The sequence below is a fragment of the Gymnodraco acuticeps genome, unplaced genomic scaffold (genome assembly GCF_902827175.1).
Source record: "Gymnodraco acuticeps unplaced genomic scaffold, fGymAcu1.1, whole genome shotgun sequence".
NCBI classification, from domain to species: domain Eukaryota; kingdom Metazoa; phylum Chordata; class Actinopteri; order Perciformes; family Bathydraconidae; genus Gymnodraco; species Gymnodraco acuticeps.
Genome location: NW_022991584.1, coordinates 647,214 through 665,025, shown reverse-complemented (window position 1 = coordinate 665,025; position 17,812 = coordinate 647,214). Strand labels below are relative to the sequence as shown.

General features: G+C 39.4%; 2 protein-coding genes across 2 annotated transcripts in view; one reads left to right on the top strand and one right to left on the bottom strand.

Annotated features, from left to right (window-relative positions):
• The first annotated feature begins 4,857 nt into the window (after positions 1-4,857).
• On the top strand, positions 4,858-15,268 carry smyd2b (SET and MYND domain containing 2b). Its single transcript, XM_034197678.1, has 12 exons — positions 4,858-5,101; positions 6,811-6,874; positions 7,463-7,573; positions 8,995-9,055; positions 11,526-11,650; positions 11,809-11,876; positions 12,500-12,602; positions 13,459-13,569; positions 13,694-13,814; positions 14,338-14,512; positions 14,630-14,738; positions 15,053-15,268. Exons 1-12 carry the CDS (start codon positions 4,932-4,934, stop codon positions 15,131-15,133), a joined length of 1,299 nt encoding a protein of 432 aa, XP_034053569.1. The 5' UTR covers positions 4,858-4,931; the 3' UTR covers positions 15,134-15,268.
• A 188-nt stretch (positions 15,269-15,456) lies between these two features.
• The window catches only part of LOC117533758 (tyrosine-protein phosphatase non-receptor type 14-like), a 40,314-nt gene continuing 37,958 nt past the window's right edge, over positions 15,457-17,812 (bottom strand). The window contains exon 20 of the mRNA XM_034197670.1: positions 15,457-17,421. Within this exon, the coding sequence (XP_034053561.1) occupies positions 17,293-17,421 (129 nt within the window). The 3' untranslated portion in view covers positions 15,457-17,292. The remainder of the gene's footprint in view (positions 17,422-17,812) is intronic.

Here is a 17,812-nt window from a genome sequence, read left to right as displayed (position 1 = left end):
GGACAAAACAAATTGGACAAATGTCATGAAGCTGCTCTGAGATCAATTCAGGTGTACCGGGTCAGCCCGGCAGGTGCATTATGTACATGCAGAAATGTTCACCGTGCTTAATTAATCTTTCAGAGAAAATCGTTACAAACTAAATCAAAGCGAGCTCAACCCAACTGAAGCTAAAGCTGGATTGCATGTAAAGTTGATTTCAGTTGCAGTATCCTGATGAGCCCAAGAACAAACCTTGACCTTTCTCCAGCGAGGCACCTTCTCTCAATTCTGTATTGAGTCAGTAAAAATCATAGACATACAAAAGGAAAAACTGTTTGTGTGCTTGTGTTTGTTTGTGTGTGTGAGAGAGAAACAGCAGTGTCAAGCATGAGATCAAATTAGACTACAAATAGATGACCAAAGGAGCCAAAATAAGAGATGAGGCAAGACCCAAGGAGAAAGAAAGAGGGAGACAGATTAGCCCAGCTGTCTGCTCATAAAGCAGCCGAGGGGTGAGGCGCTAAGCCCCCCAGTGAAAGCAGAGCTTAGGTGGGTGACACAGGGCAGTGGACCCCACTCAGCCCGCAGTGGTCTACAGTGTAGCGCCTGAGCCAAAGCAAAGACACATGGATAAACAGTGGGAGATGAGGCTCCGCGCCTGCAAAGCCCACAGGGCTAAGACGGCCGGGCGGGCGAGCGGGCAGGCGGCACATTCCCCCCCCAGCCAGGAGTGGAGACAGGGGGGTTAAGGCTTAAGGCTTGGCTCCCTAACCGACTGACGAGCGACGAACAGGATGGCACACATTGTCTCAGTCAGTGGGTTCATCAGGAAGAATGTGGATTTATTGTATATTGCTTGGGCTTCGGCTCAGGAGAATAAAGGCACAATTACATGGGGTCTTGGTATCCAACCCCCGCGTCCCCCCCCCCGCACCCCTCCAAAACACAGCACAGAATGACCAATTACTGTGTCTGCACTCTCTCCACTGTACGTAAACACACGGCAACGTTCATCTCTCAAGCCATGCCCTGCTGATGACCCCTACTTAGCACAGCAGCCTGGGAATGGCCTGTGATGACAAGGTCATGGGTACGAGGTGAGGAGGCCTGGTTCACCGCCACTGCAACACCGAAAGTAGCACAGGGTCTTTAACGGCACTGGATTTCACACACAACCCTCTTCCACGACCTTGTGGCTGTTGAGGCATTAGCAGTTGCTGTTTTACGAGGTTCTCAATGTGACAATGAATGTTTATCCATCACCAGTATGGCCATACGTTATACCTACAGTGTCTTCTAAGGGTGTAAAAACAGCCAGAGTGCTTATGTAGTTTGATCCTTGAAGAGGTATAGGTTGAAGAGAGCTCTGACAACATGCACATAAATTATGAGTCGGCAGAAGTGTAGATTTGTCCTAAGCCTTTTAACAATGTGTGTCTTCCCTTGGATCACGTTTTCGATAAAAATATACAGTGAGTATTACTGGTACTTCAAATCATCACATGTTTCCACAATTTGTCTTATATTAACAATAAACCAGTCGACCTAGCCTGATCTGTACAAAGCTTAGACAGACCACTGTATACATGTATGGCTTTAACTACAAATATTTGAATTGTTATTTATCTTTTGATGAATTTCTTCAATAAATTGTTTGGTCTATGAAAATAGGATGAAATGACAAATTAAGTTTAGATGAACTCTAACTCAAACTAATTAAAAGTACAAATGCTTTGGTAACAACCATTACATTTGAGCTGAGGAATGTCAGGCCAAACAGGTCAGGTTTGACTGTATCTATTTAATACATCTGTCCTGTCTCTTTTTGATTCTGTCTCTTATTCTGTTGATTTACCCTAACAGGGTTTCCTTGAGAACTAAATCTACTTAGGATTTATTGTTTCTTATTATTTCTCGTCATTGGAAATTATAATCCTTTCACCTAATCCCCCTCTCCCTCCCTCTCTTTCAGATCATATTCATCAAGATCATCCCCTCTGACAAAGCAAGAAATCAGCACAGTGGGGAGGTCTAACAAGAGCATGTACTGGAACATGGGGGTTTTCTTCCAAATCAAATCAGGTTCCTCTGATGTAATCAAGACGAGACGCCAAAGACGACGACATAATCTCCCAGGGACATGCCTCTATTGCTGGCACGTTATTAAAAAATGAAGAGGAACACATCTTTAGATTGAAAGACTGGAAAATGGAATTATAATAAATCAGGGGAAACTGGGGCAAGGTTGGATAAAGCCTTCAGATAGACATGATAGACAAATCTTCACAGTGGTTTGTGCTGTGTGTGTGTGTGTGTGTGTGTGTGTGTGTGTGTGTGTGTGTGTGTGTGTGTGTGTGTGTGTGTGTGTGTGTGTGTGTGTGTGTGTGTGTGTGTGTGTGTGTGTGTGTGTGTGTGTGTGTGTGTGTGTGTGTGTGTGTGGCCTAGCATTACTATACTTGTGGGGACCCTAAATCTGTTTACACAGTCACGTGTGGGGACTCGCCTCCCTTATGGGGACAAATTGGAGGTCCCCATGAGGGGAATCATTAATTTTAGGATGAAGACTTGGTTAGGTTTAGGATTAGGATTAGGGTTTGGGTAAGGGTAAGGTTAAGGGTAAGGGTTAGGGTTAGGCATGTGTTGGTTAAGGTTAAAGTTAGGATAAGTCTCCAGGAAATGCATGTAAGTCAATGTAATAGTCCCCGCAGGTGGATGTATAACATGGTGTGTGTGTTTGTGTGCGTGTGTGTGTGTGTGTGGTGTGTGTGTTTGTGTGTGTGTGTGTGTGTGTGTGTGGTGTGTGTGTGTGGGTGTAGTGTGTGTTTAGTGTTGTGTTGTGTGAGGAGCAGAGGAGAGAGAGAGAGAGAGTATCAGAGAGGAGAGAGAGAGAGAGAGAGAGAGGAGAGAGAGAGAGTAGAGAGAGAGAGAGAGAGAGAGAGAGGGTGATTGTGCGTTTAATGTGTTTGCATGGGTGTTAAATGAATATTTAAATGTACTTAAGATCATGTTCATGACCTTAGCGCTCTCTCTCTCTCTCTACTTCTTGGAATAACATCAGGAGCGTGTCTTCATACTAAGAGTCACTCAGTGTTTTTGGATTATCTTTCTGTACCAAAGTTGGCCAGTAGACTGCGATGCATCATGGATGGGCTTCTCCATCATGTGAGGGTGCACTTACAATTCACACCCACATGATGGCACAACATAACAGAAGTGAACACCAGCTGGAAACTTGAGGGATGTTTCAATGTATACCATCTGACCTGGTCTAACCTGCACAATGAATAAAGTATAACAGAAATACTGTAATCAAAGCCAGCTAAATATTACATTTTGTACAAATATTCAGTGGACTAATATACAAAAGCACAACTACCAAAACACTGACAATTGAATTGTACAAAAAGTTGGCATTATCTGAAAATATATTCTAGGCCTTCACCACCAGATGGCCTTATTGAACTGCAGTTAAAAGTACCAACACTATGGAAATGAACTGTGGGATATGTATATGCAATATCTTTTTTTATCATAGTGTAATATGTTGAAAAATATCTGAAACAAAGGTATTGTATAATATGTTGAAAAAAAAGTAATAGTATAGTATGTCGAAAAATATCACCAAAAAGAGATACCAAAAGAGAAGTATAGAATGTCGCAAAAAAATCATAATGTGTCCAAAAAAATCTGAAAAAAAGTCATGGTATAGCATGTCGGGGAAAAAAATCCTAGTATAGCATGTGTCGAAAGAAAAGTGTTAGTATAGCATGTCGAAAAAAATCAGAAAAAAGTCTTAGTATATATGCCGATTTTTTTTTTTTTAAAGTAATAGTATAGTATGTCGACAACAAGTATTAAAAAGTAATAGTATAGTATGTCGAAAAATATTTCATAATAGAGTAGGCCTATGTTCAAAAAAGTATTGTATTAATAGTAGGCTATACAGTATATTGTAAAAATTATCAGAAAAAAAGTCATCGTTTGTCGAACATTTTTATAAAAAGGCATAGTAGCTATAGTATGTAAAAAAAAGGTAATAATATTTTATGTCGAAAATAAAGTCATAGTATATCGAAAAATATGAGAAATAAAGTCATAGTATATCGAAAAATATGAGAAATAAAGTCATAGTATAGTATGTCGAACAAAAGTCATAGTAGCCTATAGTATTATTGAAAAATATCATGCGAAAAAAAGTAATGTTACTTGTGGGTTATCTGTCTCTACTTTTGTTTTAGGGTTATGATTAGGGTTACGGTTAGATTTTAGAGAAATACAAATAATTTAATAAACAAATAGTATATTTTTGTGAAAATGGCGACATGATAACACACATCTGTAGGCTATTTGAGAAAAAATTGGAAAATGAAATTAAAAAGTGGCGACAGATAACCCACAAGTAGCTACCAAAGTCATAGTATAGTATGTCAGAAAAATATCAGAAAAATTGCACAAATATCTGAAAAAAGTAATGGTATAGTATGTTAAAAAAAAGTCATAAAAAAATTGTTGAAAAATATCAGAGTAATAACAGTAAATATGTTGAATGAAGTTTAGTATGTGAACAAAATAGTCATAGTATTTTATGTAGAAAACATGTCCAAGTATAATATGGTAGCCTACATTATAGTAAAACATATCACGTAAAAAATGTCATGTCAGTCAAATCAAGTAGAAAGTATATTTCAAAACTATTGTAGGCTATAGTATGTGAAAATGCCCTCAAGTCAGTGGTTCACATGACATGTATGTTTTCTAACAAATTAGACTTTTAAACAAAAACTGCTGAATGTGTGTCGAACTTCCCACAGTAAACTCACTTTACCGAGATGTATTACTGGGAGGTTGACGCCCCAACGCTCGGAGCTGAGGGGCCACATCCCACTTCACTCCCGGGTCTTCCTGGGTAACGGGTCACTTTGGAGGAAGACAGCTCAAAAGGAGGCACTATGACGGGAAGCATCGCAGGAATCGAGAGGTTTGACAGTCCGGGTAAAGGGCGAGGTCTCCGCGTTACTAAACCCTTTAAAACTGGAGAGCTGTTGTTTTCCACTCCTGCGCACTCTTATGTTCTGTCATTAAAGGAGAGAGGCTGCTACTGTGAGTTCTGCTTCACCAGGTAAGTGACGGGTTATTTTAGCCATGCCTGCTATGACAAAGTATTTGAGTGTCATTTGATAGTTACAAAAGTGTTTAATTTGCCTACATACACATACTGATGCAGAATCTCAATTTACCAAATGTCTTAATGAGTAAGTCTCTATAGCCTACTATTCACTACCAAGCACTGCACCATATGTAGGCGTCTTGTCGTAAAAACGTCACTCAAATAAATCTATTTAGGTTATCTAGTTCATGTAGATCATGTGTCTATATGTTTAACCTCTCAGAACCACTGTACCAGTATTTATGAATAGTGAACATAAGCTTAAGATGCTGTTACCTGAGAAGCATCATGATTAATAGTTTATTTCATCTGCAGCTGCAATGTGATTTATGGATGGGTTTCAAATAGCAAGGATAACACAAATCAGTTATTATACATTTGAACAAATTATACACACAAGTGCATATATATTCTCTTGAAATCATTTCAAATGACACGCAGCATCATCAATTGTTTAATCATAATTCACGGTGCACATGATCTCCTCCAGTCTGCTGTGCGTTAAGAAAGGTGATGTGGATGGCATGAAAGAAATGCAGAAGATTATAACTTTAAGACAAACCCTAAAACACATCTTTACTTTGGCATCGCACACATTGCTAAGTTCTTATGATTAAATACAAATAAACTGATTGCAATAATATAAATTCACAAAAGGCAAACCTAAGATAAAAGGTAAAATCGCATCATGCAAAACTTGCACAGCGAACACTTTTTACAACTCCAGTCACTTTTATGACACGTTTAAGTTATACCACTAAATCAAAATGCTGCCAGTTACATAAATACAATTGGTAAGCTTAGGCTAGCTATAGGCTATTTCTCATGAACTTGCCACTTTCAAAATGAAATACATATTACTAAAAATAACACTCTAAAACTGGTATTTTGTGTTTTTCCCCCGCAATTATCACAGTATCTCTTGACACAGCTTTGACTTGGTGTGTAGGATGATTGTCCATCAGTAGTAACATTGTGAATATTACGTTTTCCTTTAAAAACACAGGATTTTACAAAACACAGACATAGACAACACTTGTAGAGAATTAACTATGTGTGTTTCAGCTCTCTTTAATTGGATACTCTGCACATATTGCAGAATACATGACTGTGAGAGTAAATCATCAGCGTGAACCTCTGTATCATACCTGCGCCCTACATAAGGAAGTGTTCTCCCAGCTTTAGCCTGTCATGTTTCACAACACAGTTTGCTTGACTACGCCTGACTTCTAAATAGCAAGAGTTTAAAAATGAAATGTGTGGTCTGTTGGACTGCTTCACTATTCAGTGAGGTAGAGAGACAGCTGCTCCTACACAATGCCAACTCTATTAATACCACAGAATGTTTTAAACCCTTCATTGCTATCAGTTACGTCGGGCCACCAGCAACTGCTGCTTCTTGTCTCAAAGTAACAGAGGATGTTTATTTGTCCGAACCCACACTTACACACTTAAGCAGCTGCAGACTCACATTCAAGAACATTCTCAGATACAGACATTCACAGCGTTGGCTATATGCGGATCAGTCTTTTGTATGCAGGTTAATATCCACTTATTTGATTTTTGTCGTACCAGGATATGATAGAATCTTTCTGTATGTTTTTAATTGTATTCTGTTTTCAATCCATAAGCTAATAGACCCTATTTTTTGTCATGAATAGGAAAGAAGGCCTGGCAAGATGTGGGAAATGCAAGAAAGCCTTCTACTGCAATGCCAAATGCCAGGTAGGAGAGTGTAAGAGGGGGTGGGGGTTTGGAGACTGTGCAGAATGACTGCAGTGTAATGATTCCTGAAGGGGATGAACCCTAGTGATGTAGGTCAGTGGTACTCGACCAGGGGGTCCTGACACCAAAGGGGGTTGGGAGATCATTTCTAAACATAGACTGGGTTACCCAGAGTTAGACTGGATAATTTATTTTACTGATAAAACTGAACATAAACAAAATCTCTCTTTGTGACTGTCCTCTCACTTCCCTGGCATTTCCCTTTTGTCTGTGGATTGCAATAATGGGTTGGAAATGAATCATGAAAAGCCAACAGGCTAAGAAACTGTGACATGTTCTGCTGATAAAGATGTGCAGGATGTTGTGTGTGAAATGTCTGAATGTTATTTGGGATCCTATGATTTAGTTTTTTCTGCTGGGTGGATGGATCTGTTTGCCGTAAACGCCAACTGTTCGGCCTTTTGTTGTGGTGAGACCTAAACTGTAAATAGTTGGCTCTACCACAGGTGTTCACGTTTTTAATCGGCTTCAAACTACATGTTTGCTCTTTTGTGTGCTGTTATAATATGTATGTGTGTTTGTGTGCAGAAAGGGGACTGGGCAATGCACAAACTGGAGTGCTCTGCCTTAACTGCTTTCGGAGAGAACTGGTGCCCGTCAGAAATATCCCGCCTCGTGGCCCGGATCCTCGCCAAGAAGGTAGGAAAGTTAATAAAAAGCAGCACAACTTTTTGAAATGTTTTGTCTGCATTCGACACGGTGAATCATCAGATCCTCCTTCGCACTCTCCAAGAACTTGGAGTTTCAGGCTCTGCACTTTCCCTCATCACCTCATACCTCAAAGACCGCACCTACAGGGTTACTTGGAGAGGGTCCGAGTCCGACCCTTGTCAATTAACTACAGGGGTCCCTCAGGGCTCTGTTCTTGGTCCCCTCCTCTTCTCCTTGTACACAAACTCACTCGGATCAGTCATTAGCCCGCATAGTTTTTCATACCACTGCTACGCTGACGACACCCAATTAATTCTGTCCTTTCCCCGCTCAGAGACCCAGGTCGTCGCACGCATCTCTGCTTGTCTAGCTGACATCTCTCAGTGGATGTCTGATCATCACCTCAAGCTCAACCTTGACAAGACTGAACTGCTTTTCCTTCCGGGAAAAGATTGTCCCACTCTTGACCTGACAATCAACATCGGCACCTCTGTTGTTTCCCCGACTCAGACTGCAAGGAATCTGGGTGTGACCCTAGATAACAACCTGTCCTTCACTGCAAACATAGCTGCTACAACCCGCTGCTGCAGATACACGCTTTACAACATCAGGAGGATACGTCCCCAGCTGACCCAGAAAGCGACGCAGGTTCTGGTCCAGGCTCTCGTCATCTCACGCCTAGACTACTGCAACTCCCTCCTGGCTGGTCTACCTGCATGTGCCATCCGACCTCTGCAGCTCATCCAGAATGCAGCGGCTCGTCTGGTCTTCAACCTTCCTAAATTCTCCCACACCACGCCACTCCTCCGCTCCCTCCACTGGCTTCCGGTAACTGCTAGAATCCACTTCAAGACAATGGTACTTGCGTACCATGCTGCGAATGGATCTGGCCCTTCCTACATCCAGGACATGGTTAAACCGTACACCCCAGCGCGTGCACTACGCTCTGAATCAGCCAAACGGCTCGCTGCACCCTCGCTGCGAAGGGGACCCAAGTTCCCATCAGCAAAAACATGTGGGTTTGCTATCCTGGCTCCAAAATGGTGGAATGAGCTCCCCATTGACATCAGGACAGCAGATAGCTTACACACCTTCCGGCGCAGACTGAAAACTCTTCTCTTTCGACTCCACTTCGAGCAATATAACTATTAACAAAGCACTTATATACTAATAAAGGACTGGCTTATATAAAGCCAGTTGAGTAGCACTTGTAATGTTTTTGCTCTATGAAACCTGATGTACTTATATGATTCTGTTTTCTTCAAGTTTGTATTTTGTTGGTCGAACGCACTTATTGTAAGTTGCTTTGGATAAAAGCGTCAGCTAAATGCAATGTAATGTAATGTCTCACACATCACAATGTGGTTCATTGAGCTCATATCTGTGTTTCACTGATTTGTTTCTCACAGAAAATGCAGAAAGAAAGATGTGCTTCGGAGAAGATGTTGCTCATAGAAGAGATACAATCACGTAAGACATTGCGTCTTGAACACACATGCAATCCTATTTTGTGATTTCATTTTTTCTTTTTGGGAACAACCCTTACCCTTCCCCATAGGGTGTTCAGGGACTCCGATAGATTCTACTTCACTCCTAAGTGTCCGCAGATATCCCTCTTAAAAAAGTAGAACCTATTCAGATTAGAGAGAGGGAAACACCAACAGCCACATCTATATATGTCCTATAGGTGTGGATGGAATGGCCATTAGACAATGTAACATGTGTAACAACTACAATGAGAAACAGGAGCACTTCAGACTCACAAACAGGGCTGCCTACACAAGTGTCTGTAAGTTAAATGGTGTGTAATTGACTAAGTCATAGTTAAAGGTCCCCTATTATGCAAAATGCACTTTTTGATATCTTTTATACAGAAATATGTGTCCCTGGTGTGTCAGGAGAGAAATAAAACCCTCTCTCTTTTCCTCCGTTCCCAAATCTCTAAAACCAGGGGTACAACGGTGCTGATCCAGATTTGCTGCGGTCATGACATAATATCGGAAATGTGGGATGGCTTTTGCCCACGGCCCTATCAGAAACGTCGCTATCAGAAACTTTGGAAGTAATATGGTCTTTGTTTACATTAGCAAGCATCGCTAACACTCAGAGCTGACGCTGTACTGGAAAGAGTATGTGTAAAGAAGCAGGATATGTTCACCTTGTGGTAAACCCGCAAGAGAAAAAGCTTTTTAGCTCCATACTGTTTCAAAAATAATCCTTGATGTGCTTTGGAACATAATATGGCGTTTAATCACGGCAGCATTTAGCTGAGTATCTGGGTAGAATTATCCTACGTGAGCTCTCCTCTCTTTTTCTTTTTTTAAAGCTACAGACCCAGAATCAGCACTTATGGGAAATAGAGGGGTATGAGGCATGGCTAGAATGCATGATCTGTTTGGTATTATGAGCAAAACACTTTAGGGGAGAGTGGGGTAAGTTGAGCCATTTTTTAGTTATGCTGTCCTCTGCAAGGAGAAATGACACATAGTAAAAATGAAAACACACACCTATAATTCAGGAGGTCTCCTATCAATGGCAATGATAATAATTAATATTTGATCAAGGGCAGTGAAAATATTACTTCTTAAAAAAAGGTCTCAACTTGTCCCAGTGTAGGGGTAAGTTGATCCAGGTCAGGGGGTAAATTGAACCACTGTTCAAACCTGGGCATACCTGTTCAAACCTGGGCATACCTACAACAAATCTTGAAGGTAACTATAAACAATAAATAACAAAGAAAATACAAGCTTAGTTTTTCAAATATTTTTAATATAAATTTCGATTGAATTGATTGATTTTTTTTAACATGTTAAAAGGAAAAGTAATCATACAAATGGTGATACAATTTCATACATCTTACCAATCAAACACAGGATAAATTCAACTTTAAATGTAGCCTACAATGAGCTCTTATTATCAACTTGGCCTACTAAAACTGGCTCACTTTACCCCATAGCCACCATTTTAGAAAAAATAGCCTAGCATTACAATTCAGTCATCTTTAGCTTAATGATTCACATGGTTTAATACGCTACCAACACATCAACACATACAATATATGTGTTTAAACCTGGATACTTTTTTTTTGACATGACAGCCGATATAGCTGACATCTAGAACATTTACTTTGACAAGCAAAAAACGTTTTTTTGTAAAAATGTTTACTTACCAGACCACTATAGTATCTCTCTTTCACAGGCAAAGAGCAATGGGTCGAGCTTGCATCATTTCTGGTCACTTGATTACAACTATAAGGCGTTGCCTGGTTACAGGGGGTGGTTCAACTTACCCACTGGCTCAACTTACCCCCTTCTCCCCTACATGTTTTCTGACCTATAATATATGCCTAAAAATGTTATAATAGGAGAACTTTAAGGTTCAGTTCAAAATCTGAAAATAAATACTATAGAATCTATAGACTGTCTATATTTCATGTCTATATGTTTTAAACAAAAAGAGAAGTTAGCTTACAAGACCTCTGTAGCTCGGTGTTATCATAGCGACTTGATGCTACATTAGCTGCTACTAGAATAACACACCCACAACTCATAATGAACCTTTTGCGGTCAAGTTGCATTCTGGGTAATGTAGGCAGCAGGTTTGACCGGGGACAAAAAGCCTGGAATAAAAAATATATTATTACTACATTTTGCAAATATTATTTCACCTTGTAAGCTCAATAGCAATGTTAGCAATTAAAACAGGATGATGTTGGTCAGTCATAGATAGATTTAAAGACAAACTGAAGTGCAAGATTTTCTCAAAGGTAACTCTTAAGTCATTAAAATGGTAACTTGATTTCCTAAAAATGACCCAAACTAGTTTTTCATGAGTTAAAGTCAATCATAGTCTAAAATGATTTCTGCAATGCATACCTCCCTGTTTAGCAAAAGATGAATCGTTCAATCAATTAACATGTCTGTCCCTCTTCCTCTAACAGATGAGGAGGACGTAGATAACGAGAAAAGAGAGATGAACGAGTCCGACATTGCCGGACTGCATCGATTTTTTACCAAACATTTAGAGTTGCCCAACCATAAAGACCTCGTCACACTTTTCTCCCAGGTACTACTACTTCACACACATACACACACATACACACATACACACACACACACACCTAATTAAGTCATCTGAAGTTATATGATTTCACGTAAAACAGGCAAAAGATTAGTCGTATTTACTTTGTTTTATTCCTCTTCCGTATGTCATTTATCCAACAGGTGTCCTGTAATGGTTTCACCATAGAAGATGATGAACTGTCCCACATGGGTACTGCAGTCTACCCAGAGTAAGAAGAAAAGCTCACATGCATAAAAGCAGATTTTAATCCTGTGCTATTTCAACAACACCTTTAAAGGTACAGAATGTTACAGAGTATCTTCTTCCCTCCTCACACAGTCTCTTTTGTATTTCTAAATGTCTTAGTCGGGTTTTTAACTGTTATTTGCTTCTTTGGAGATCTGTAAGTTGCCTCATTTTATTTTTGGTTATCTGATTTGAACCACAGCTCTTGATCTTGAATTAAAATAAAATACTGGTTAACAATGGCCATATACAGTATTATCGATTGCTAAATGCTACAACTAAAGTGTCAGTATCCAGAGCATATGTAACAGACTTCCAAAGAAACCGGAGGTCTTAAAACTTGCAGTGAGAATTGGGATTTTGCCCTGTCAGCTCCTTTTGATGCTATTTCCAGCTGCTGCCAAGATTAAATACACGTCACATATTTTAGGAACACTCAAGACCTCTCTCAGTGCAGTAGCAAAGTATTAAAGCACTTTAAAATTAGCAATCTATTTCATTCATAGTAACAATGAGTTGGCAATTCTTATTGCTTCTTTAAATTACAAGAAATTAGAGCTGGGATTTTAATTTGTATCTTTCCTTTTTGTTTCTGTCTCTCCCCAGTGTGGCATTGATAAACCACAGCTGTCTTCCCAGCGTCATAGTCACATACAACGGGACGTCGGCTGAGATTCGGGCGGTGAAGAACATGCAGCCTGGAGATGAAGTGAGGAAAGGGGACAGCTGTCATGAGAGGGGGTTGGGTCAAAGTGTGTGTGTGGAGAAAGGAGCTGTGTCTATTACGAGAGTGTGTGAAACGTGTCTGTCGGTGATGCTCCATTCAACACAATTTGCAGCCTGAGCCAAATCCAAATAAAAAAGAGTTACTAAACTACTTCTGAAGTAGTAAATAACAAAAATGTTATATTAAAATGACAAAATACTTCATTTTATTTTCCAGTAATATTTGAGAACAAGATATCTACATTTTGAACTTCCTGGAGTCTTGTCTTTAAGATGCCACAGGTTACTTTCGTGTAGGAATTAGGTTGTTACCTTAGTTGTTGCCCTGTTCCAGTCTAAGCTATTCAAAAAGGCTGCTGCTGTTAGCTTTGTATTTACCATAAAGACATGAGAGTAGTGTCAATCTTCTCATCGATGCGATCAACCAGATTTGTCAAAATGTCAAATGATTCCCTAAAATTTGGAAATAAATTAGAATGTTTTGAATGTAGTATATATATTCAACACAGGTAGTTTGGGTTGTAATATATTATGGTTGAGAAAGTAGTAAAAAATGGGATAGGAGACGTCAAATTGTGAGAAAGTCAAAGACAGGCTTTGGTATTAGCAGCATGACCTCTGGTGTACAGTATGACATGACATCTGTTGCACAGTACTGTGTGGTATTCAGCAGCTGATTGAAGAGGCTGTGGGGCTATTCTCAAACTGACCCTGCAACTTCTAGTTAAGGATCTATCTGGGAGTAAATTGAGACATTCAAGTCAAAGGAAATCTGCAATAAAGGGGAGTTTGCACTATTAAGGATTCTTTCATGATGTGTGTTATTCCTCCCTCCATAGGTGCTCATCAGCTACATCGACCTCCTCTATCCAACAGACGACCGCAACAACAGGCTGAGAGAGTCTTACTACTTCTCCTGTGACTGCCAGGAATGTAAGACAAAGTCCAAGGTAAGACACCACAAGAAGTGCTCATACAATCATTCAGTTGCCGTTGTAATTCATGTGTAAAATAAGAAACAAAGCCTTACAGTTTGGTTGACTAATGTCCTCGGTGTCCTGTCTTTTCCTGCAGGACAAGGCAAAGTTAAAAGCACGTAAGCGCAGTGACCCCATAGAGCCAGAGGTCATCAGCAGCATGGTGCGCTACGCCAGGAAAACCATCAGAGAGTTCCGGGCTTTCAAACAGATAAAGAATATCCTTTTAATGGCACTTAATAACAACTCTTGTGTTGCATTTATTGTGCATAACCTGCTGGTACATCCAGTGATATTCTTCAGCAAAGTCTGATTATATCATCTCAGGCCCTTTGATGTTTCAAGTGGAAACTTCTAGCTCTAAAAAGTGAAGTGCCAGTGATAGCCCTTACAGGGGTTGTCACCACTGTTTGCAAAAATAAGTAAGATTGTATAGAAGTCTATGAGAAAATGCTATTTTTTTGTTATCACTTTACTTCCTCAGAAAAACATTTTCCTAATGAGTTTATTGTCTAAAATCAGTGTGTAACTTGTCCATTATATCACGGTGTTCATTTAGTAAACGATGTTCCGATTTAGAGTAAAATAGACGATTAAGCATCTATTTCGCAGTGTACCTTGTGCGTAAAACTCAAGTCTTCAAAACAGCAGTCCACAAACTAATGGGAGACGTCCACTTCTTTAAAAACGTCTATGCTAAAGCCTCAGATGGAGCTGTTGTAGTCCTTGACTCTGTGGCACCCCCTAGTGAGTTGCTGGAGATGTGTGAGCAGAGCCTGGACGAGATGGGAGCTGTCTTTGATGACGCCAATGTTTACATGCTTCACATGATGTACCAGGCCATGGGGGTCTGTCTTTACATGGAAGATCCTGAGGGGGCCATCAGATACGGCGAGAAGATCCTCAAACACTACTGGTAATGAGAAACTTTGAGGGGCTTTTAGTGATGTCTATGGCAATGTTTTTAAAGACGTTTTGCTTATTTTCTTGTCTAAAAAACAGCTAAGTTATGTATGCTCTCTTTCCATTTCAGCAAGCTGTATCCACCCTACTCTTTAAATGTGTCCTCCATGTACCTGAAGTTGGGCAGACTGTACATGGGCATGGAGAGGTACTCAGTGGGAGTCACTGCTCTCAAGAAGGTAAAATGACCTGCTGACCTTTTACAGCATACTTTTATATTTTATTTCAGAGGCCCTTTTAATACAGTGAACAACTTAAAATTCATTATAAAAATATAATATACATTTTGGTAACGACGCTATAACTTTTTCCAATAACTTAAGAGGAAACAAAATGTGTTTTTTGCCAAAAACCCATGTTTTAATTTAACAATAGAAGCCATAAAAGTAAACTGTCTAACGGGTAATAATTACCCATCAATAGATAGCCAGCATTTTTACTGGGTTTAACATGCTGTAAGATGTTTGTACATTTATATATTTCTTCTTCACAGGCAATGGCCATAATGGAGGTGGCTCATGGGAAGAATCACTCTTACTTGACAGAGCTGCGCAAAGAAATTACCAAAAAATGACCAAAAAATAATGGAATCAATACAGAACTTTACAGAACTGAAGGCCCTTTCTGATCTCTTTGGACCTGAAGGAAAGATAATAGCGTTCATGTTTTTATGCAAAGTTTCAAGCAATAAAAATATGTTGAGACTTTTGGACTTTTTTTAATCCAGGATCATTTTGCTTTTTCAGCACAAAATCTAAATCTGCTTTTAACTCACGTTGCTCTGAGCCAATTCATTTCTACGATACTGTGAGAGAGACCCTCTTCAACGCGTACATTATAGCAAAATAAAGGAAATGATTGAAGCATTCCGGAATAAATTAATTTGTGGCCAAAGTCTTAAAGAAAATAAGGCTTTATTGCATAATAAGCAAGTACGACAGGTTCATACATGTCTGGGGAGAGAAAAACAAAAGACTTTATGCACTGAAAACGCATATACAAAACATATGTACACATACTTTGAAACGTATTTGGGAGTTCTGCCACAAAGAAAAATGAAGGGGAAAAATTAAATATAAACAAACAGTGGAATGCCGTGTGAGAAAATACTGTCACAAAGAGAACAGAAGTGCAAAGAAACACTTATATGTCAAGAGAGGATAAAGCTTATACTTATTTTAGAATATATACATTGAAATATAAAAATGCATGCATAGTTTATTATGTTGCGGTATTTTTAGGGTACCAAGTCAAAAGAAGAAACTATATAAAACATTTGTAGAAATCTTTTCTCACATGCCCATTATTTACAAAGTTAATCTGGACATGGCTGGCTTTGCATCACGATTCAGAAGAATAAAAAAGAAGATTGAATGTGAAAGGAGTGAAGTTTTATAAACAGGAACCGGGAACATGGCATCAAAGTAATCTTATAGGCTTGGATCAGATTTGTATTAAAGGCCATTGTTTTCTTAGTCACTTGTGTCATGCATCCTTTCAAAACCAAACCACCTCATACTGCCAAATCTTTACCTCAGAGGTAGGCAAACGATTTGAAATGTTGTAACAAACACAAATGATTAAATACCGATTTAAAGATTGAATCTTTGGAGGTAAAAAAAGAAGAAAAGGATTTCACTTTTAAAAACACATCCAGGACCCTAAAACAAGGAAACGTCTTCTCCTTGTTTCAATAAGGCACAATAACACAGCGTATACAGTATTTGCTGTATCAGAAACAATTCTCTATTTACTGCGAGTGCCAACTGTGACATGATATCTATAAATGTTCTCCATTTATTTGGACAAATACTTTTTAGACTTTTGAAATGCTTCTCAGTAGGAAATGTGATAAAACACAGTGGATCACAAGGAGCTGTGATTCAAGATTCAAGTGACTGTTAAAAAGCACTTTGTTTGCATGTGGAGCAGGATCTTAGAAGAAATGTGTCAAGGAAAGCGTTAGTAACACTTTTGGAATTGACGGAGAAGGCTTTCCAAAAGAACTACGGTAACAATTAAGACGTGTTCAAGGATGAAAAATGTAAATCCACAGGGAAAGGATCGACATGCTTGTTAATGCTCCTTTTAATGGTGAAGGCGACAACAATCTTGATAGAAATAAATAAAAACATTTGTTACAATGTTAAAGTAAATATTTGCTGTATTATTAATACTCTGTCAGAAATAAAAAGGAACATTTTAGAAGAGTGATTTAAGGAATACTTTTGTTTGGCAAACTCTTTCAGAGTGTAGAAAATAGAAGTAATACTGCTGCCACCTACTGTTCATGCAGCATAGTGCCATTTCTAATCATGGCTGAATTATGAATGAGACATGTATCAGGCAGGCCACCTTTTCAACCTGAAACAAGAGATCTGATGGTATGAAATCTCCAGGACAGACACCTGCATGTGGAGAACGCACACACATGCCTTCTCCATGAGCAGGTCCAAGAGTAAAACCCAGGGGGCAAAGAACCACGTGAGGAGAAATGGTGTTCAATTTCTATACAAGCCTACACAAATCCTTGCCTCCCTTGAGGTGATTTTGTCTGGAAAATCCACCAGATTCTCCATAAACTGCAACATATAAAACTGGACATGAATCTCTGTATTTGCTTCCAACCAGTCACCGGTAACACTGCATCTGTTGTACAGTTCTCATGCCAATTCGAAGTACCATTGGAGTTCCATTCTGCCACGTCGTAAGGTCAAAGGTCAGCATCCCGGCTCAGATGAGGCGGGAGTTCTTCAGGAACTGAATGAGCACCTGATAGACAAACTTATACTGGGAGATGGTCTGCACCATCAGCATCCTCTGCTGCCTCAGCTCCGACAACATGGTGGGAACCTCCACAGGCTGAAGGGAAGGAGGAGGAGAGAGACAAAATATGGTGATTGGAAAATTAGAAATGAATAGAGATAAGAAGAAGTGTATGTCTGTTGAGCTACAATATTCTGAGCAGTCCATATGCATCATGGTTATAAAAACACACACCCAGAGTTACACTGATAGAGGATTCATCGAGCCAAATATATTCATCATAGCTGTATTTGCCTAGTGTGCATACTTGGATGAGAAAGTGTATATAGTTTTGCAAATGATGTGTACCCTTTAAACAAATATACTTCCAATGTTTTTCTAATGCCACAAGCTCTGAAAAATCTTGATTTGCAAAACAAATGACCTGTGTTTGTGATTTTTACCCACATAAAGTAAGGTGTGTATTAATTAGGATATTTGTAATACA